General features: G+C 40.1%; 1 protein-coding gene across 1 annotated transcript in view; it reads right to left on the bottom strand.

Moving 5' to 3' along the window:
- Window positions 1–5,499: 5,499 nt before the first annotated feature.
- LOC113406562 (receptor-interacting serine/threonine-protein kinase 4-like) overlaps window positions 5,500–22,398 on the bottom strand; it is a 36,640-nt gene continuing 19,741 nt past the window's right edge. Inside the window, exons 3-8 of the mRNA XM_026651875.1 lie at window positions 17,551–17,699; window positions 13,573–13,622; window positions 11,140–11,298; window positions 9,755–9,861; window positions 8,661–8,919; window positions 5,500–7,883 (exon numbers count right to left, since the gene is read on the bottom strand). Of these exons, the coding sequence (XP_026507660.1) occupies window positions 6,706–7,883; window positions 8,661–8,919; window positions 9,755–9,861; window positions 11,140–11,298; window positions 13,573–13,622; window positions 17,551–17,699 (1,902 nt within the window). The 3' untranslated portion in view covers window positions 5,500–6,705. The remainder of the gene's footprint in view (window positions 7,884–8,660; window positions 8,920–9,754; window positions 9,862–11,139; window positions 11,299–13,572; window positions 13,623–17,550; window positions 17,700–22,398) is intronic.

Genomic DNA, 22,398 nt, shown 5'->3' with positions numbered 1-22,398 from the left:
ACACATTAACAGACTTTTCCAGTAGCTACACTGGCCGCGAATGCATCCCAAGTCCTCAGGGCAAATTAATCATTAAAAAACGCTTACTTTTAAGCCATGTTTTATATTTACAAAAGGTACACTCACCAGAGGTCCCTTCCATGGCTTCATGGTCTGGGATACCGCCTTGGGAGGGTACTTCAGTCAGGCGGAGAAAAAGATCCTGGCTGTTGGGGAGAATGGAGTGCTGTGCGCTCTCTGTAAGCTTCTCCTCCTCCTCATCTTCCCCATCCGCAGAATCCTCAGGTATGGCTGAGAGTACCCCCTCCTCAGAATCCAGGTCAGGGGTGGGGTAGTGGTGGCGGCCCCCCCTAGAATTGCATGCAGCTCAGCGTAGAAGCGGCATGTCTGCAGCTCTGCACCGGACCTTCCGCTTGCGTCTTTGGTTTTCTGGTAGGCTTGTCTGAGCTCCTTAACTTTCACGCGGCACTGATATGAGTCCCTATTGTGGCCTCTCTCCATCATGCCCTTGGAGATGTTTTGGCATTTTGTCTTTTGGAACATAGTTCTGCTAGCACTGAATCCTCTCTCCATATAGCGATCAGATCCAGTACCTCCCTTACGGTCCATGCTGGTGCTGTTTTTTGATTCTCGGACTGCATGGTTATCTGTGCTGATGAGCTCTGCGTGGTCACCTGTGCTCTCCACACTGGGAAAACAGGAAATGAAATTCAAAAGTTCGCAGGGCTTTTCCTGTCTACCTGGCCAGTGCATCAGAGTTCAGATTGCTGTCCAGAGCGGTCACAATGGTGCACTGTGGGACAGCTCCCGGAGGCCAATACCGTCGAATTTTGTCCACCCTAACCCTAATTCGAACCAGCAATGTCGATTTCAGTGCTACTCCCCTCGTCGGAGAGGAGTACAGAAATCGATTTTAAGAGCCCTTTATATCAAAGTAAATGGCTTCATTGTGTGGACGGGGTGCGGGGTTAATTCGATTTAACGCTGCTAAATTCGACCTAAACTCATAGTGTAGACCAGGCCAAAGACAACAATGGAGTGCTTAAAAAACTGTGATGTTATTTCCATATAACAGGAGGTTCAGCCTCCCATTGGAGGTAATGGACAAGAGCTCTTGGGTTCTCTAGCAGGTGAGCCAGAGCACAGGGAGAGAGAGGCACCAGGCTGTGTCAAAGAGGGCATGACCCTGGAGGGGACTGTAGCGTCAAGAGAATGGGAGGGAGCAGAAGAGCTTTGGTCAGGAAAAGGTGCTAAATTGGAGAAACCATCTTCACAGGGGCCAAAGTACCATAGAATGAGGAAGAGCATCTCGCTGTGGGAGGACCCTGGTGTCTTAAATAGGGGGCGTATATCTTGCTGGTCCTTGAGGAAAGGCCTCCCTCTCTTAAATTTGGAAAATATACTCTGAGGGGAAGGCGGCTCTCCAGCAGCCTTTCATAGTCTTAGATTTTAAGGGATCATTAAGATCTAGTTTGACCTTTTCCATAACACAAGCCAGAGAACTTCACCAGTGATTCCTTCATCAAGCCCAGGACATCTGGCTGAGCTAGACTAAGTCTTTTTGAAAGACATCCAGTCTGGATATAAAACCTTCCTGTGATGGAAAATCTGCCACGTCCCTAAGAAAGCTGCTCCTTTGCCTCTCATCAGCCACCGTACTGTCTCTGGATGGGTGAGGAAAATTGACCTGCAACCTCCCCACAATCTCTTCTACAGCACAGCCCTGTGGTACAAGTCACCTCAGGTGTGTCTTGTTTTTCTTGTAACCTGCCGTGCAAAATCAAGATGATGCAACAGAAGAGAAATGAATGGAAGGGTTTAGATTTGCCTGTGGGGATGTTAGCAATAAATTCACATTCTTTTCTGTTACCACAGAGGAACCAAAGCATGTTTGAACTGCAAGCCTGATGCTTCCTTCTGAGGCCTGTAGAAACAACGTTCAACAGCTTTTTGCTTTATGCAGAAGCTAAAACAAAACTATCAGTGACCGAAAACAAACTGAACAGGCCTGGACTGTGGATGGTGCAGAGGCCAGGAGACTTCTTAGGCACCATCCCAGCTGCAATTCCTCCCTACACAGAAGAGTGCACACTCTGCATCATTTCGTAGGAAAGTGCAACAGACTTCATCTAGCCTTAACCTCCTTCGCACCCCCTTTGGAGCGGTGGGAGAAAGCAGCTCTGTGCTTCGCAGCCTACAGGGAATGCTCTCGTGCCAGGTCCTGGCATAGGGTGCAAGAGTAGAGAAATGTGCCTTGTACGATTCTCCCCACCTCTGCATAAAATCCCAGACAGCCCACTCCTAAATACAAATAATTTTCATCATTCACAAGTTTGCATCAATACCAACAAAAGGAAACACTGAGTCTACCTACATAGTGCCCAATTTTCAGTGCAACTTCTACCCCGCCTGTTGTGTATGTGCAGCTTCATACATATGCATAACCCTGAATATGTACTTCTGTGCACTAACATATGCATGAGCAGTTGATAATATATCACATGCGTGCACAGATGGCATTCCTTGTGCAAAATGCATTCGTTTACAAAACATTCATGAAAAGTTGCACATGTACATTGGGAGACTCTTAAAAGTCAGGTGCACCGCCTGTGAAAGAAAACTGAGGCTAGTATTCTCTAGCCAGAACATATTTCAACATTAGCAAGATTTCAGTCAGTAACTGGGTGAGCCTTTTTTCCCCCTCCTTGCTACCTCTTGGAAATGAAGCTTCGGTAGCATTGTGGCCTGAGGATACACAGAACCAGATGACCATGCATCGAAACTCTAAGGATCACCTTTGCCATTAGCACCATAGCATGAGGTGGAGTTGCATGCAGATAACACGGTGTTTCAAGAGTCAAAAGCCTGAACTCTTGACAGATCTGCGATCCTCCAGAGATTATTTAGTTGGAGGAGCATAGAGGTTCTCAGCAGAGGCCTTCAAGCAACGTTTGTTTCTACAGAGTCCAACTTTATTGACTTTCAAACTACCTATTTTCTCAGGTTTTTGGGGAGCCAGAGGGTTGAGTGGGCAGAGCCTCCACTTTGAAAGACTGTGTGTTGAAGTTGCACTTGTTTAACTTCTGGTCTGATTTTAAACAGAGGTCATTTAAAGCAGTGCAAAACACTGTGTGGATACTGTACTTACATTTTTTTTTTAATTTTTATTTTGACTTGATTAGGAATTCATTTAAACTAAACCAAAATATGCCCTTCTTAATTAAACCAAGATGAGAGTGTTCACACAACTTTTAGCACTGGTGTATTAAACCAGTACAACTTTCTTGTATAGACATTGTCCAATATCAATATTATGCTATCTGGATTGATGGTCCCAATCTTTAAAGAGACAATGATTTTAAAGAGACCCTAGTGATTTTGTGCACTATGTAGGTGCCCAACTTGACACCTTTTAAGGGCCTGATTTTCAGAGGACACGTAGTTGGCAATTTCTGAAAATCAGGTCCCCTCAAGGGATCATGTTTGGTATCCAAAAAACAATAGTGCAAGCATGCTCAAGAGTTTTGGATATGCACATTGTACTAGCTGAAAGATCAAAGAAGTTCCCACTCATTTGAGCTCAACTTCTCTCTCGTATTAGTGGACATGGAGCAGCATGTCTGTGACAGTACGTCACCCTTAATTTTTTTCCCCATAATTTTTAAGCCTTTGCTGAAGTGTTAATTTTGTCCCTCAGGAATGGCTTCAGTGCCAGCCTCACCTACTCTTTTGCAAGGTGTAGCCGATGCCTCTTATTGCGAAAGGCTCATGGAAAAGGTTCATGAGTATGTGGCCTTGTGTTCAATTAGAAGCTGATGCATGATTATTAATCTGTTTGGAAGGAATGTACTGGCAAGGTGGTGGCTGACAATTTGTTATAAGGAGTTACAAGAGTGAGCCTTTCCCTCTGCTGCAACTTCTGGTGTTTGTGGATAGCAGCCTTCTAGGCACCTTCCACACTCTGCGCTAAGTGGTTCAGATGCAGTAGGTTACAGAATTCTTTTTCTGTGTAGTAAAAAAGAATAAATAAATAGTTCGGGGACATATTGCAAAATACAGGATGTTGTCCAGTCAGGAAAACTATTCCCAAAAGACAGATTAGGTAACATCAACCCTCAGGATCGCTGCTAATGGGAACTAGATTGCTGAGTAGATTATACCAAGCTTTTCAAGTCTAACTCGAAATCTAGTTCAGATTTCAGGTAAAAGCAAGTTTGAGATCACCCCCATTTCTAGTGGACATTAGCAACTATTACCAATCACAAAATGTAGGATGATCACCATCAACACTGTTCAAAAGGCTTACAATTTGAGTAGGGCATTGGTGATTAGGATTGAGGCAAATTACAATGTACCCAGAACTTTTCTGATGAAAAAAAATTTCATGCTTTTTCATTTTCCACAAGGATATTAATTTTACAGGGAACACATTGAAGGGATTCAGAATAATGAAGATATTGATAGGTGCGTCTGTCTCAGGAGAGATTAAGAAGAGCAGAACAAAGTTAGAACTAGGTTTATTTTAAAGTCCGTTTCTTTCTGGCCTCTGCTTTAGAAAGTGCATTCTGAGGACTCCAGGCTCTTAAATGTGGCAGAGATTTAAAGGCTGCATTGTGTATGTAACCCAGTGTACTGGCTAATAAATACTATCCATTGGCATGGAGTAAATAGCTACGCTCTAATATAACCAGCATGGGCAGTCAGTCAGTGAAGTATCCCATCCAAGCAGGTGATTTTCAAAAGTGCTAAGCAGCCTGCAGTTCCAAATGCAAGTGCTATGTATGGATTTTAGAGCCTAACTTCAGACTCCTGGGGTTTTGTTTTTGTTTTTTTTAATCTTGGTGTTAGTTTCTCTCTAACAGAATTCTTCACACTGGTACATTCCATAGAGTAGCTAACAGTTTGAAACAGTTGAATACATATTTGGAATGGTTTAGATTTTTTCATCTGATTACTCTGTGAAGTGATTTGCTGTACAGCACTAATACATGCACATTCATACAGAACGTCATTCTCCAGGACTGTCATATGGCACCTTTTATGAGCAACAAATTCAATCTAAAAATGTAAGTGAAGAAAGCTGATATGATGGTCTAGCCTTTGATTTGTTTTAATTAATGCCTCAAGCTTTGAAACTGAAGACAGTCAGCATTAAATCATGTATATAATAGCATAATAAACTGCTATTTTCCTCCTCAGTCAGCTACTTAACCTGTCCCCGTTGATCAATTTGGTTTATTGCCCCAAAACAGAACAAAGCCCTTCTCCTTTAATAATGGAAATTTGTATATTTCCCCCCCCCCCCCCCACACACACAGACACACACCCGTAAGGTTTAGTAGTTCAGTTTGTTTAACTACATGATGTACTCTTCCTTTTTTTCCCCCTACTAATTACAGAAAACTTTGCCTAAGAAGAATTTACATACAATAGATATAAAACAATTATATTTATTGATAAACAGATCACATTTTAACTTTGAAAAGCATGAACATTAAGAGGCGTATTAAAACATACCCAGGCCTAAACAGTCTCAATATTTTCTGCTGTAGAAAATGTATACAACTGGTAGAAATACTCTATACACAGTATATTTATATTAGACAATTCACCACACACAGTTCATTCATTTAGGACACATAGCATGCCACTGTACATGTGGTTCTATTATATACCTAATCCAAACAAACTGCTTGTGAAGAGTTCTATAATGTTATTAGAATATAACATTTAACTACAGTTTATCATGAATTAATTTCAACCAAAAAACCCTAAAACCTTAGTTGCTTCTAGTTTCACATTAAACACACTAACATATCCTTATTTCACGACTAGTAACAAAATATAATTTTATATTTTACTGATCTTACACTATATACAAGTTACTACTATATATCAAAAGTGAACTTCTGTGCTTCACTCCACCAGCCAGTCTGAGAATTCTTCTACCATATGCATTGACTGAAGATAGTCTCTTGACCATTCTGAGTAAACAGAAATGTGTGGCTTTATAATCAACAACTCTATATTACAATGAAAGAAGTGGATCATTTTCATATATTCCATTTTGTACCTTCTGAAAATGAAATGACACTTAGCCACATGGTCCAGGTTGAAACAGGTCTATCCTAAAACACATTTTAAATAAAAATAGCTTGTGTCTTTCCAACAATGCTCATTTCAAATTGATTTGTGTACTGTCAATGCCTCCATGGTAACAAGTTATATTAAAAACACACACAAAGGATGGATTATGTAATAATCCAGTCATCTGAAATAATATGCTTGTCCCACCATGTGTCTGAAGAAATCAGAAGGCAGGATGATAAATACTTAAATGCGGGTATGGCACATTGAAAAATTAAGGCACTATTTAAACCCCATCTAATTAACCCTCACAACATCCCTGTAAGGTTAGTTATATAAGTACTTTCATCTCCACTATACAGGTTGGGAAGGAAACAAAATGCCTTGCCCAGGACCACACAAATGACAGACCTAGAATCAGTACTCAGGAGTTCCTGTCTCTTGGTCCTACACTCAGTTCATTAGGCCATGCTACCTCTCTAAAATGCAGCTTCTGATTGGCTAGAATTCAGACTTATCTGCAGACTTAATAGAAAAGCAGGTCACTGCGCAATTCCAGGAGAACTCCCAAAGAGAGTCAAGCTCCAGTAACGATCTCAAGATTCAGAATTTGTACATCTAAGTCTCACTTAGCAGCATGACAACAGAGCTATTCCCACTTTGCTTAGCCAGCTGCAGTGGAGTCTGAAACTTGAGGCTTTGCAAGTCATCCAGGGCCCCATGTTTTAATAGAATCTCAACTGTTTTTGCATGCCCGCCTCTTGCTGCCAGATGAAGAGCTGTCAGCCCTTCCTCATCAGAATCATTCACATTTTCCGAATTGACGAGTTGCTCGACTACTTCGGCATGTCCATTTTCAGCAGCAAGGTGGAGCGCTGTCCTGTTCAAAGGGCCTCTAGCCAAAGCATTAGCCATTTCATCTAGCAACAGTTTGGTAGTTGCTAGATGTCCATTGCGAGAGGCTAAATGAAGTGCGGTGCATCCCTCCGCTGTTGCTACCTCTATTTCTGCTCCACGATTGAGAAGAAGCCTCGAAGTGCTGGTATGGCCAGTTTCAGCAGCTACATGGAGAGCCGTTTGCAGAAGCACATTCCGTACGTTGACATCGGACTGTAGTTCTATAAGAATGCGGGCAACTCTGTAATGCCCTCTTTGTGCTGCCAGGTGCAATGGGGTCCTTCCATCCACTATCTGTGCATTCACATTCACACCTGGCTGTTTTGCCAGAAGCTTTACAATGGAGAGATGACCTTGCCAGGCAGCATAGTGCAGTGGCACCCAGCCATCCTTGCCTTTGATATCCACATTGACACCTCTTCTCAACAGTATCCGCACTATGTGCTCTTGTCCATGCTGGCAGGCTATGTGTATGGGGGCTCTTCCTTCAAAATCCACTTCATTCAGTGATGCATTTTTATCAAGCAGCAGTCGGGTACTGAACTCATCCCCATTCTGTGCAGCAAAGTGAAGAGCAGTCCACTGATCCTCATCTTTGGCATTCACATTGATTTTCCGTGCCAGAATAAGCTCCACAATGCTTTTCATTTTCTTCTCTATGGCCACATGGAGAGGAGTGGACCCTTTCTTGTTGGTCAGGTTGGGGTTGGCATTATACAGAAGAAGCCACTTGACACATTCTTCTTGACCTGCTTCAACAGCCAAGTGTAAAAGGCTGGAGCTTCCATCTAAGACAAGATCAACATCCTGGGGCTGGAGAATCTTCATCAATTTGCTCGTGTCTCCAGATATAATTGCCTCGGCCAGTTTTCTCTTCTGAATATCTGTTGTGCCAATATCTGGGTGGGGAAAGAGCATCAAAATTCTATTACAACCAAGAATTTTATTTTCATGACTGAAATAGGCTAACAGTGAATAAAGTCATTACCTTTCCTTGCCTAGGAATTAAGCTACAGTTTAATCCACACCTCCTTGCAGTATAGTTAGGACAGTTTTAAAATCAGATTTGGAATGTGTGCTAACTCTGTTCTTGTCTTCTCTCATGAAAGTAGGCAGGAGAGCATGGTGGGGTGGGAAAGACATTCCGCAGGTGATCTGTCCTCACCCCTGCAATTCTCAGTTTAATCCAGGACTAAAATAGGGTCTTTAGGAGCACTAGCTTGGAAGTGGAAAAAATCTATTGTAGTTCTCATCATGTTTGTATTGAACCAACTGCGTGACGCTAGGCACAGATATTCAAAAAAGGAGCCCAATTATAGGCACCTGAAGTCTGTATTTAGGCAACTAAACAAGTTACTTGATTTTCCATAGTAAAAGTAAGTGACCAGACATCTCCCACTAAGCCCATATTTAGGCACCCTGGAGCTTAAATTTAGGCACCCATTTTTGAAGAAAAAAAAACAAAAACAAAAAAAAAAACAACTTTGCCCTAGTTTCAAATCACATAATGCTTTCCCATTTCAGGCTGAAGGTTTATCCAGCATTTAGGCGAACTAATTAATAGTGCTAAGAGCAAAATGGTCAATGCTCTGATTTATGGAACAGTTTATAAAATCCCCCTCTCACTCCCCACCTTGTCTCCCATGGCTCATTTCAGTAAAATCACCAACACTTACCACTTCCAGAGTTCTCTCTCTCAAAGGACAGTGACAGGGAACCTCTAGAGGAAAAGGCTGAATCCACAGACGAAACCCCTGAAAGCCTCTTGTCACTGGAAGCAAGTTTGGACTCAGAAGAGCTACGACTGAGTTCTTCAGGGCCTTCCATCGTCTGCGAGATCCCTGAATCCAGCTGGGACAACAACTCAGAGAGGCTATAATCCTTAGCAGATACTGGAGTGGACTCACGTTTTGGCTGGGATAACACAGGCATTCCCTTCAAAAGAAAGGAAAACATGTTTTAAAAGTGTCTGAATTTCACTTGGCAGTGGGGAAAATTAACAGCATGAAATCAAAGCGTGTTCATTTGCAGGTTAAATGCTGTTAAAGACAAACAAAAGGAAAAGGTGTCTGGAAGACTTCAGTACTAGGAAAAAGTGGCAGGGTTTATCAGTATTATACTTTCAGGGAGTCTCCAAATCCAGCTGTTCCTCCACAGCATTTTGAAGATCAAACCTTTCTCCCGTCCAGATTGAGAGAGTGTTAACGATCAGGCCCTCAGCTCCTCTCTGGCTTTCCTCACACTGTCTTTTCTGGGTTTTTTTTTTTTTTTTTTGCCCAATCTGCCCTTGTTATCCACCTTTGAAGCCCTTCCACTGACTCCCTCACCCCCCAAAAAATTCTTAGCCTTCACGGCCCTGCATAATACTGCCCTCCCAACCACACCCGCCTTGTTTCTTATCACATCACTCCCACTGTTTCACTAATGGTCCCAACCTCACCCACCTCGTTATCCTTTTCTCCCACAGCAGTTTTTGTGCTTCCTTACAAGTCCACCCCAATGCCTAGGAGGTCCTTTCTGATCTGCAAGTCTGCTATTCCTGTTTGCATTCAAATCCCTCATCGAGATCCACTTCCACCACAATGCCTACACAAAGTTGACCAACTAAACCACTAGTGGAGGGATACTGGGAGTATTACAATGGTACTATAGGGGGTTTAGGTCAGGGCAGTGTTTGATTCTTGTACATTTCACTTCTGGCAACAATTTAAGATTTGTTTAGAGTGCATTTCATATTAACTTTGCATTAAATATGGGGAACAAGAACTACCTCTGAATGTGGTTCCGGACATCTTTTGGTGGTCAGGTCCTGAGCTATCATTTCCTTTGTTTCATCTTCTGGTTTTTCACAGAGGTCCTCGGTTTCTGAGGTGATTTCTTTGAAAGAGGCAAGAAAGATTTAATAGCCAAACCAGCGGTTATTTGTCTGAGAGGCATTTAATGCTAGTGAAAGATGCTTGGGTCAACAGTACTGGAGATTTACTCCCCACCCACCCCCCCTTTTACCCCACAGCACACACATCGTGGGCAGCAATGTAAGTTTTCCCCCACACTGCCCACTATCAGTGTGCTATTTTCACCTTATCTCTAGACATGAGCACGTATCTCAGTCTTCCTGGACACTGAATTATGCCTTTATTGAAATGCCAATGGCCAACTAGCTACTAATTACACAAGCTAATGATCAGCTGTGAGATGGTAACAAATCTGTCAGTACCCGCCTGGTCCAGATTCAGACATGTGACTGAGATGCGGAAGTCTCCTCATCCTCAGGGCTTGTCTACATTTGAAATGCTACAGTAGCAAAGCTGCAACACGTCAGTATAGACACTACCTATGCCAACAGGAGGTGTTATCCCATCAGCACAGGTAAATCCACCTCCATGAGATTGGTAGCTAGGTCAACAGAATAACTCTTCCATTGACCTAGCTCTGTCTACACTGGGTGTTAGGTCGGCTTAACTACATTGCTCAGGGGGTGTGGATTTTTCACACCCTTGAGCATTGTAACTGGGTCGACCTAACTTTTAAGGTGTAGACCAGGCCTCAGTCATCATCCAGTCCTATACTTCATCTGGAGCGGGGGTGGGGGGGGGGAGGAGGGGGGAGGGGAAAAAAAAAAAATCACACTTTAGCAATTAGCATTAAAAACAACTGTAGAGGATTATTGCATTCTCTTCGGTGTTTACAGTTGGAGCACTTGTGTTTGGTTTTGGTTATGCTGAAGGCTTTTTTTATTTTAATTAAACTGCCAGAAACATGTGTCAGTTGTAGAAAGACCAATCCTATTCATTGGTTTATAATGTTAGGCATCATGGCCCAGGGCATCCAATGCTCTCCTTCACCACACCAAATTCAAATCTTGGCTAGGATATGTGCTTTAGGAAGTCAACCTACGCACACACTCCCCAGGCAATGGCTACAGGGATTACCCAGTTCAGTACATGTCTTACTTCGAGGACGTTTACACATTTCTTCATGGTCAGACTTGTCTTCATATAATCCCTTCCCCAAGTGAATAAGCTTCCTCTAGCCTTGTCTTCACTACACAATATGCTCAATGCATTGTGTTACCATCAGTTTATATAGGATTTAGTCCTCAACACTTAAATGATTCACAGGAGAGATGGGTAGCTGCATCATCAGGAAAGGTACCTTGAAATGTTGGCCGTTTGCTAGGATCATCTTGCCAGCACTTTTGCATCAGTTTGATCAAGTTATTACATGAGCGAGGTCTGGATTTGGATATGGCAGGTAGCTCTGGGCGGTGGCCTTTAACCACTTTTACCATAATATGCAAAATGTTGTTTTCCTCTGCAAAGTAAGGGCACACAAATAGAAACAGGTTAGCAAAATGATGAGATTCTTTTCCTTGAACCGTTATATGAAAGTTCAATTGCTTCAGTTGAAACTTGGGTTCTCTGCATTTTTTCCAGGGTTGGGAATATATTTCTATTATGGTATAAAAACAGTGAAATTTGAATTTAAAACCTAATTGCTAGAGAATAAGTTGAAATACCCAACCATATTTGCTTTCAGAACAGATGGTGATACTGATGTCACTGACGACAGTGCTATGTTTCTATCACCTATGTCAGGTCACTTTACAAAACCATAGGTTGGAGAGAAATACTTTTCTGTGTTACTGTACAGTATTTTGCACTTGTCTATCTGCAGTAATAAAAGAGGAAGGGACTTGTTCTCTTATTCGTGTGCCTCAGCTTTTCATATAAGCTAACAGTACCATACAGCAATTCAACCTCCAGACATACTGTATATAACAGTTGGTGAATCTACCATGGTCTCCATGCTAATGTGCCTGATCATGTAATTCAAGTGATGAAAGCTTGCACTTTTAGATCTAGTCATCCAAAGCAGAGTGTCTGCAGATGATCCAAACAGGGGTTTTGTTCAACACAAGTATGCTCTAACCACTAACATATGCTGATCCCAGGAATAGAATCCAGGATTCCTGATACCCAATATTCCAGTTCTAGTAATTCTGAGGTTCTACTGTATGTTAAAGTTAAGCAAATAGGGACAGAGAAGGGGCAGGAACAAACAAGATCTTGTTCTCCAGAAAATGGACAGTAGAGTGGAGAGAGTAACCTGCCCAAACAAGTTTGTTATAGATTTGAGAAGCTAACTAAAGGGTAAGATAGCATAGTTTGCATTTCAGTACATTATGGGGAGGTAATACTTTAAAAAAAAAAAAAAAACCACCACAGACACTTAGAAAAAAATTGATCTACATCAGGACTTGAACAAAACTCTATAAACCCGAAGGGCCCCGAGGAAGTTAGTCTCTGAAGACAACAACATTTCTTGCAGGATGGATACATATCAATTTTTTTTATTTAAAATTTATCTATCTATATCTATATCTATTTATTTAAAAAAAAATTTAAAATTATAGATATAAACCTGCTTAAAAGTAAAGTTAAATGTAACACTAGTTATCTTGAGGCCCAAAATTATAATCTCTTAACACATTTAAATAAATAAAAGCTGAATCCATGAGCCTCTGTCAAAAACTCTGAATTATAGGCTGCTTTCCTACGTAAAGAAAAAATTAGAGGAAAAACATTACTTTTGAGATCAAGCTTTACAAATATGGCATAACAGCTCAACCTGTACAACTTTAGGAGACGTCTCATTTTTTAGGAGACTTAGGCAAGTAGGAATTTGTGCGCCAGTCATTTTCACTTAGGCACATGTGAAAATTTTCCCCAGGCTAATGTGAAATAATCCATTTAATTTATTGACTACAGTCAATCCCTCTGTTTAATTCGTCAAATAGTTATAAATGTGAAATATGTTTTGATGAGAACACATTTAAGGTTGTTTTAAATACAAATAAATTGTATATGCTGGTGTGTGTGTTATTTCCAGTTACCATCCTAATGCAGCTTGACAAAGTCATGAGCAAAAAATTAATTATCTAGTAAATAAGCAATATATATCATTCACCATTTTCTAACATACTTGGAAAATATTAGGCTAAATAATTGCTTACGTGAAGATATATCGTTCTAGTGTACCCTCTTGGGTAGCACAGATGTACAAAATCTAGCGTAAAGGCTCTATTTAGTTGTAAATCAACATGTTTTAATGGTTATATCAACCAATGAAACTGAAAGATGCATTTATTTTCTAAAGTAAAGTATTAATTTTTTTTAAATCACTGATTTTAAAATCAATCCACCCTGATTTCTTGACAATTGCCTTCCATGAACTACCAATAGCAAAGCCAAGGATCTGTTTAGAATTCACTGGACCACATGCTACTCTAGAACTGTATGCAAACTCCTTTTGGATCACAGACTGAGGGCAGTGTTACAGGTTACATTTTCAGAATACAAAGGGGAAGTTGGACTTTTTTTTAATATAATCATACTTGAAATGTGTGAGCTCAGAACCTTAGTTAGGGACCAGCACATTGATATGCTGTAGAAATGGAGGTTGGTAAGTCAAGACACCAGACAAGACAGCTCAATTTGGGATATGCACACAGAGGAAGCAAAGAATCCTGTTTCTATTATGTACATCCAAAATACGAAGCTCATGAACAAAGTAGCATTGGCTTACCTGCAAATGGCTTTTTCTGTGTGAGGACTCCCCAAATGACTATAGAAAAACTGTAAAATAGATATTATGTCTGTTAATCCTAGGGAAGAAAAATTAGAAGTTCACCTCATAAAAATAGTTTATTTTCATTAGTGTCAATCCGGTGCTTTTGAGTCTTTGAGGTGTGCCTCAGCTGCTAGTGTATAGATGACCCCATGTGATTAGGTGTATTTATGGGCTGGGCCAGGAACCATGCCTGAATGGCAGTTAAAATGAAATTATGGATCTTATGGCGAGGACTAACAGTGTCCAGGCTTTAGTGAGTGACCGGAGAGAGAGTCAGAATCATGGTTACATTCGCTACTAGTTTACACCAAGTCACCACATATGCCAAAACCAAGGAAATCTGAATGAAGTCGGGAATTTCTAAGAAAGTTGCTAAGTAAACTTAAAGACTCAAACTGAAGCAAGCCCACAGTTTGTCTTCCATTCGCTTAGAACATGGATTATTTTATTAGAAAAACAAAATAAAAGTATGGGTAATAAGCAGGAAGAACTGGAAGTGCTAATAAATAAACTATGACATTGTTGGCATCACTGAAACTTGGTGGGATAATACACGATTGGAATGTTGGTGTGGATGAGTACAGCTTGCTCAGGAAGGATAGACAAGAGAAAAAGAGGCGGTGTTGCCTTATATATTAAAAATGTACACACTTGGACTGAGGTGGAGATGGACATAGGAGACAGAAGTGTTGAGAGTCTCTGGGTTAGGCTAAAAGGGGTAAAAAAACAAAAGGGTGATGTCATGCTAGGAGTCTACTACAGGCCACCTAACCAGGTGGAAGAGGTGGATGAGGCTTTTTTTAAACAACTAACAAAATCATCCAAAGCTCAAGATTTGGTAGTCATGGGGGACTTCAACTATCCAAATATATGTTGAGAAAATAACAAATTCTTGGACTGCATTGCAGACAACTTTTTATTTCAGAAGGTTGAAAAGGCTACTGGGGGGGAAGCTGTTCTAGACTTGATTTTAAACAAATAGGGAGGAACTCATTGAGAATTTGAAAGTAGAAGGCAGCTTGGGTGAAAGCGATCATGAAATCATAGAGTTTGAAATTCTAAGGAAGGGTAGAAGGGAGTACAGCAAAATAGAGAGACAATGGATTTCAGGAAGGCGGATTTTGGTAAGCTCAGAGAGCTGATAGGTAAGGTCCCATGGGAATCAAGACTGAGGGGAAAAACAACTGAGGAGAGTTGGCAGTTTTTCAAAGGGACACTATTAAGGGCCCAAAAGCAAGCTATTCCGCTGGTTAGGAAAGATAGAAAATGTGGCAAAAGACCATCTTGACTTAACCACGAGATCTTGCATGATCTAAAAAATAAAAAGGAGTCATAAAAAATGGAAACTAGGACAGATTACAAAGGATGAATATAGGCAAACACCACAAGAATGCAGGGGCAAGATTAGAAAGGCAAAAAATGAGCTCAAACTAGCTACGGGAATAAAGGGAAACAAGATGACTTTTTATCAAGACATTAGAAGCAAGAGGAAGACCAAAGACAGGGTAGGCCCACTGCTCAGTGAAGAGGGAGAAACAGTAACAGGAAACTTGGAAATGGCAGAGATGCTTAATGACTTTTGTTTCGGTTTTCACCGAGAAGTCTGAAGGAATGCCTAACCTAGTGAATGCTAATGGGAAGGGGGTAGGTTTAGCAGATAAAATAAAAAAAGAACAAAGTTAAAAATCACTTAGAAAAGTTAAATGCCTGCAAGTCACCAGGGCCTGATGAAATGCATCCTAGAATACTCAAGGAGCTAATAGAGGAGGTATCTGAGCCTCTAGCTATTATCTTTGGAAAATCATGGGAGACTCGAGAGATTCCAGAAGACTGGAAAAGGGCAAATATAGTGCCCATCTATAAAAAGGGAAATAAAAACAACCCAGGAAACTACAGACCAGTTAGTTTAACTTCTGTGCCAGGGAAGATAATGGAGCAAGTAATCAAGGAAATCATCTGCAAACACTTGGAAGGTGGTAAGGTGATACGGAATAGCCAGCATGGATTTGTAAAGAACAAATCGTTTCAAACCAATCTGATAGCTTTCTTTGATAGGATAACGAGTCTTGTGGATAAGGGAGAAGCTGTGGATGTGGTATACCTAGACTTTAGTAAGGCATTTGATACGGTCTCGCATGATATTCTTATCGATAAACTAGGCAAATACAATTTAGATGGGGCTACTATAAGGTGGGTGCATAACTGGCAGGATAACCGTACTCAGAGTTGTTATTAATGGTTCCCAATCCTGCTGGAAAGGCATAACAAGTGGGGTCCCGCAGGGGTCTGTTTTGGGACCGGCTCTGTTCAATATCTTCATTAACGACTTAGATATTGGCATAGAAAGTACGCTTATTAAGTTTGCAGAGGATACCAAACTGGGAGGGATTGCAACTGCTTTGGAGGTCAGGGTCATAATTCAAATGATCTGGACAAATTGGAGAAATGGTGTGAGGTAAACAGGATGAAGTTTAACAAAGACAAATGCAAAGTGCTCCACTTAGGAAGGAAAAATCAGTTTCACACATTCAGAATGGGAAGAGACTGTCTAGAAAGGAGTACGGCAGAAAGGAATCTAGGGGTTATAGTGGACCACAAGCTAAATATGAGTCAACAGTGTGATGCTGTTGCAAAAAAAGCAAACATGATTCTGGGATGTATTAACAGGTGCATTGTGAGCAAGACACGAGAAGTCATTCTTCCGCACTACTCTGCGCTGGTTAGGCCTCAACTGGAGTATTGTGTCCAGTTCTGGGCACCGCATTTCAAGAAAGATGTGGAGAAATTGGAGAGGGTCCAGAGAAGAGCAACAAGAATGATTAAAGGTCTTGAGAACATGACCTATGAAGGAAGGCTGAAAGAATTGGGTTTGTTTAGTTTGGAAAAAAAAAAAAAAAAAAGAGAAGACAGGGGGGACATGATAGCAGTTTTCAGGTATCTAAAAGGGTGTCATAAGGAGGAGGGAGAAAACTTGTTTACCTTAGCCTCTAAGGATAGAACAAGAAGCAATGGGCTTAAACTGCAGCAAGGGAGGTTTAGGTTAGACATTAGGGAAAAAAAAGTTCCTAACTGTCAGGGTGGTTAAACACTGGAATAAATTGCATAGGGAGGTTGTGGAATCTCCATCTCTGGAGATATTTAAGAGTAGGTTAGATAAATGTCTATCAGGGATGGTCTAGACAGTATTTGGTCCTGCCATGAGGGCAGGGGACTGGACTCTATGAGCTCTCGAGGTCCCTTCCAGTCCTAGAATCTATGAATAAACACACTCCTAGTAAACTGAAGATGATTTCACCCATTGTGTACTCTGTCCCCACTGAAGTCAGTGGTGAAACTCTCACTCAATAGGGTCAGGAATCGAAGGGTACATCTACACCGATAAGACACTATGGCAGTGTGTCTCATACAGACTGGAGCTCAAGCCCCAGCGCTAAAAATAGCAATTGGGACATTACTGCTCAAACTGAAGTTTGGGCTCTAAAACCCAGCAATGTGTCACTAACAAATGAGCATAAGGTTTACACTTAGAGTTCTAAAATTAGTTTCCACAATACTGAAGTCATATCATAAACGGATGGGTTGATTCTATTATAAACTTTAGGGTAAATATAGCTTATCAGTGTGTTTAATATCGCACTGTACAATTTAACAATGCTTCACTTGAGAAAGGATTAAAACAAAATAAGACCAAAACAAGCAATTAGTCACCAAGGCCTCAATCCTGCAAAGACTTCAGTGGGTCTACTCTTCCTCTTTGCAGGATCAGTGCCTAATCTGGGATTTTTATTTATTTTTTAAATTGTGCTTTGATTTTAGAGAGAGACTTCCAGAACTTGAGAGAAACAAGGCTCATTATTACAATTACAATGTTGTATCATTTAACCAAGGGTTTTTGATAGCTCTACTGATACCTACTGAGACGTATGCACTGACCTGTACACATCATGTTTAGTGTCAAAGTATCTGTTCTTCTCTTTTATACGTTCTGGAGGCAGATATGCAATAGTACCACACAGACCATCTATGCTGAGATCATGGGAATGTGAAAGTCCATTGCACTTTGCTAATCCAAAATCAGAAATCTGCAAAAGTAGGAAAGAAAAAAAAAACCCATAAAACAATTAAACTTCAGATGATTTCACCTAAAAACTTTTCTTGAACGAGTTATAGTCCTACATTACAGTGAATTATCATGTGGAAATATCAAGCTAATAAATTTTGAAAATACTAAGATATGGTAGGCTTGCTTTTTTATTGGCTTAACAAGAAATAGTAATTAAAAAAAGTTTTTCTATGAAGAATAAAAGATTATTAGCCCATAAACTAAAAAGAGATACTTTTCTTTTTCCAGTTAGCCCATTACAAACGTTTGCACTTATATTACCTCAGTAGGGCAACTTCACATGATTCAGACTGTGAAAGTTTGGCTAATGTAGTCCACAAATTAATACAACCACCACTTTTTCCCTTCCAAGCAACATCAAGCTAGAAAAAGAGTTCTGATCATGTATGTTTCAGAGAAACTTTATAGCTTGCTCAAAGCCCAGAAAAAAATCACAAAAGCTATTTAGAGAATAGTTATCAGGATCATCTATGTATAGTGATTATGTCTACATAGACTAACAAGTAACATGCGCAAAGGAAGACAATGTAAAAAAAAAAAAGAAGTAGGGATTTTTCTGGCAAGCAACACATATAGCAAGTTGGAGTGAAGCAGTGGAGCCAGCTGAAGAGAAAAGAACAAGTGACAGCAAGTTATTTTTAAAAGGAAACACCTCCAATGTAATCTGAAGGATCAAACAAATATGCATTAATTTGTCCTCCAAGGTACATCTCAGTCATAAATCAAACACAACTAGATAAAGAATTTTCTAGTGTGTTGCTACTTGATATTTTCCCAGCTATTTTAGGGAAGATTCTAGAATATAGGTGAGAATTTCAAAGGAGATTAAGTGATTTATGAGCACAAATCCCATTGATTTTCAGTGGAACTTGGGCTCCTAAGTAACTCTCCCCCCCTCCTTCTTCAAAGCATAAAACTCACTACTGTATATAAGAGGGTTCAAATGTCCCCTTTTGTGTAACAACGCACAGATCTTCCAGTAACTCATTCACGTAACATTTTTGTTCTTTATAGCATCTCCCTTGAGAAAATTCTATATGTTTGTATCACCTATTGATTCAAGGCAATGTTAAAAATTATTAAAATAAGTTTGTGGGAGATTCTGACTTACACTTTGGGGACTCCATCCCCCATCCCATACACATTATAACCATTTGTGTTAGAACTCAGAGACTTCAGTCTCAAAGAACATTTGATCTCCCTGTTAATTTTCAACAAATTTCAAAACATTCCCCTACCATAAGGGTTAAGAATGATTCCTTGCTTGCAGAGGGGAATTTGACAGACATTCTTACTTCAGAAGTGTCTGGAAGGGTAATTTCCAATATTCGTAATGGTGTAGTAATAGACAAGTATGATCCTAACCCACTAAGAGCCAATAACAGTGGAATCAAGATCGGCACCTACAAAGATGCAGAGCAGGAGGAATAGGGAAGAGATACCCCCAGACAGGCAAATGCTCAAAATCATGTTGAGTTTCAGAGGGGCTGAGAACCTGCAGCTCCTATCAACTGCAACAGGAATTCTGGGTGCTCAGTGCTTCTGAAAAATACAGCCTAAAATGTCTGTTTAATCAGTGATCTGACTATGCAAGTCTGAACAGATCCAACTTGGAAGAGTCCTGGTACCTGTATTATATGACTAACAGTGCAAGGTAGTGGATTGTGCACTTCCCATGAGATTTACAAGGCATGTGAGTGTTTGCTCATAATGGAAGTAATGTACCACCCTAAGATAAACAATGTAAAAATTTAGTGTTCAGTTGAAGTGAAAAGTGAAATATAAAACAGCACGTATGTAAAAGTTCCCAAGTTCAGAACAGCTCCTCGCTCACCTTTTCTTTATAGATCCAAGTCAGCAATTCCCAAAACTTCAATATAGATTAAAGGTCTTAGAACCAACAAAGGTAAGGAAACAAAAGTAACATTGGAACTGTACAGCGCATCTCTGTAGGTCTGTTGGGTTTTTGGTTTGGAAACACACTAGCATGAATGTACAAAAGGACAACACAGAGTCAAATGTATATAGACAAAAGGAAAATCCAACAGCAAATTTCCACCTTGAATGTGCTAACATACTGCAAAGGGCACTGGAAATTAAAGTACTGTACCTGAGGGCTGCAACACCTAAGTCAAACAGGCATTTTCTGGAGGGAGCTTTTGGGGGATTAAATTAGGTCCTCTGAAGTAAGTTTTCAACAGTGTATGGGGTATTTAGTCACACAGCTCTTATTAACGCCAGTAAGAAGCATATGGCAGGTGGAAAATGTAACCATTTAATGTATGTTTCCCCCTTTAATTAGCTTGTTAGAGTTGTCCTCCAAATACACCTATTAAGTTATGCAAAATGACACAATGTTAAATGTAGTGATTCAGAGTTTGGCATGTGAGTGTGTTCTTGGAATGGATATCTTCTCTAACTAGCAAATACACACAACTACAGGCATCTGGAAACTCCCAAAAGGCATTTGTGGGTGACATCATCGTTAGAGGAAACCTTAACCTTAATTCCTTAGGGTACGTCTACACTACGAGATTAATTCGAATTTAGATAATTCGAATTTGGGAAACAGATTGTATAAATTCGATTGTGCGCGGCCACACTAAGCACATTAATTCGGTTTTTAACCACATTAATTCGGTGGTGTGCGGCCACACTACCCCTAATTCGAATTTACAAAATCGATTTTGGTGCTACTCCGCTCGTCGGGGTGGAGTACAGAAATCGATTTTAAGCGCCCTTTAATTCGAAGTAACTGGCTCCGTTGTGTGGACGGGTTAAGGATTAATTCGGATTAACGCAGCTAAATCCGAATTAAAGTCGTAGTGTAGACCAGGCCTTAGAATAGTAATTTACTTTCATATGGAGCCTTTCATTTCAATGTGATTCATGAGCTTACATAATAAAAGCAGTTAAAAATTGCTGCCACTTCTGGGGTGGAGGACAGCGTTCTATACAGCATGTGTATTGAGATGAGGAGACATTGAGAAACATTTTCCTGCTCCCACAGGAACTTTAATATTCAGAGCATTTAAAGAGCCTCTTCCTTTGAGTTTCATACGGTCAATGAGGAGGAAAGAGTAGCTAAAGTATTTATACATGTGATTCTGTACATCTATCAGAATAGCATTTGGTACTGAACTTGAGGATATCAAATCATTTCTCCCCCACGGGTTTCAGTTTGTTCATGGAGCTTGGCCGCAGCATTTTTGGCTTGTTAAGCTCACACATTTCTATTCTGATCATCAGTATAATGTGCTCAGAATAACTTTCAGAATACTGGTCTGGTCAAACATGATTTCAAAAGCTACTTTTAAATGACCATTCTGGAGAAACTGATTCTCAAAGAGACATAGTACATTGGCATATCTGGTATTACCCATTATATTTACAGATCATTATCCATAATGCCCTCTGAGCTGTCAGCTGTTTCATAACAATGCTGGGGTCTGAATTCTGGGAATTAAACAGCGAGTTTAAATTGTGATTTTTGCACACAATTTTCTGTATGTTATACAAGCCAGAACTGTGGAAGGCACTTGGTGCTTTTAGCCTGTAATCTCATGTGTGTTATTTTTCTGTGAATAAAACTAAAGCATTTAGTCATCAACTGGGGTTCATTGCATCACACTCAGTGACAGAGTTCATAAACAGGTTAGGTAATATAAAACAAGATTAAATATTAATCTCTGTTGGCGTGCCTGGTGTTTATTTCATTGTCAGATATGAACACATACCTGGAGAGCTACAGAGATGCTATGGTTTTCTTTGACGACTTTTGGAAACAGACAGGTGTTTAAGCTTGCATTGAATGGGCGGAGCGACCTGTGTGTTTTAGCTTCAAAAAAATTGAACTTTAGTTTTTAGCATTTCTTGATAACTATCACATATGATGGAGTGAAAGCAAATTGCTACATTAACTAATGTAAGCTGTATGGATAGATTGTATTTAACTTCTCCTTGTCTCCATTTCCCTGAACGGTCCCCAATTTATTTAAAGCCTTTGCGAATAGAAATATTTCTTAATTGTATGAATCTGACTAAATTTAAAAAGAATCTCAGTTTCTGATAGGACATCCTTTATACAATACCCTGAAATGTTAAAAATATATTTTTTTCCCCAAAGGGTTTTTCTGTTCCTCGGTGAATATTTAGAACCATCTTTTCAGCAAAGGAGAAGCTGACAAAAAACACACTAAAACTAACAAAGTAAACTGCAGAACAGAAAAAGCTAGTCTAACTTTTCAGTTCGAGTAATTTTGAACGTTGCTTGTTACTACAGTAGGTACGAAGGACATTGCCAGACAGAAATACATCTTTCAACTTGACTGTGCCACTTTAAAGTTCACATTCACTTCTTTAATAAAATAAAATTAGCAAGTGACAGGAAAGTAGTAGATGCAATAACATTTAAATGTTTTACAAAGTCTCACTCCTAACGTTTGTTTAGACAGGAACACTAATGATACAGAGGAAGTGTGTGGGGGGGGGGGGGGGGGGGGGTGTTAAGGTGGGATCTAGCTAAATAATTATCCTTAGATCTGATCTTATTAGAGATCTGGAAGGAGGAATGAAGAGTAGACCAAAAAATCCTGTGGATTGTGTTGAGAGAAGTTGTAAATACCAGCCAGGGTAGGGAAAAAAAAAAAAAAAAAAAA

This window comes from Terrapene carolina, unplaced genomic scaffold, assembly GCF_002925995.2.
Source record: "Terrapene carolina triunguis isolate 2854851 unplaced genomic scaffold, T_m_triunguis-2.0 Scaffold31, whole genome shotgun sequence".
In the NCBI taxonomy this organism is placed as follows: domain Eukaryota; kingdom Metazoa; phylum Chordata; order Testudines; family Emydidae; genus Terrapene; species Terrapene triunguis.
The sequence above is the reverse complement of the archived record's forward strand: the minus strand, read 5'-3'. Positions and strand labels throughout refer to the sequence as shown.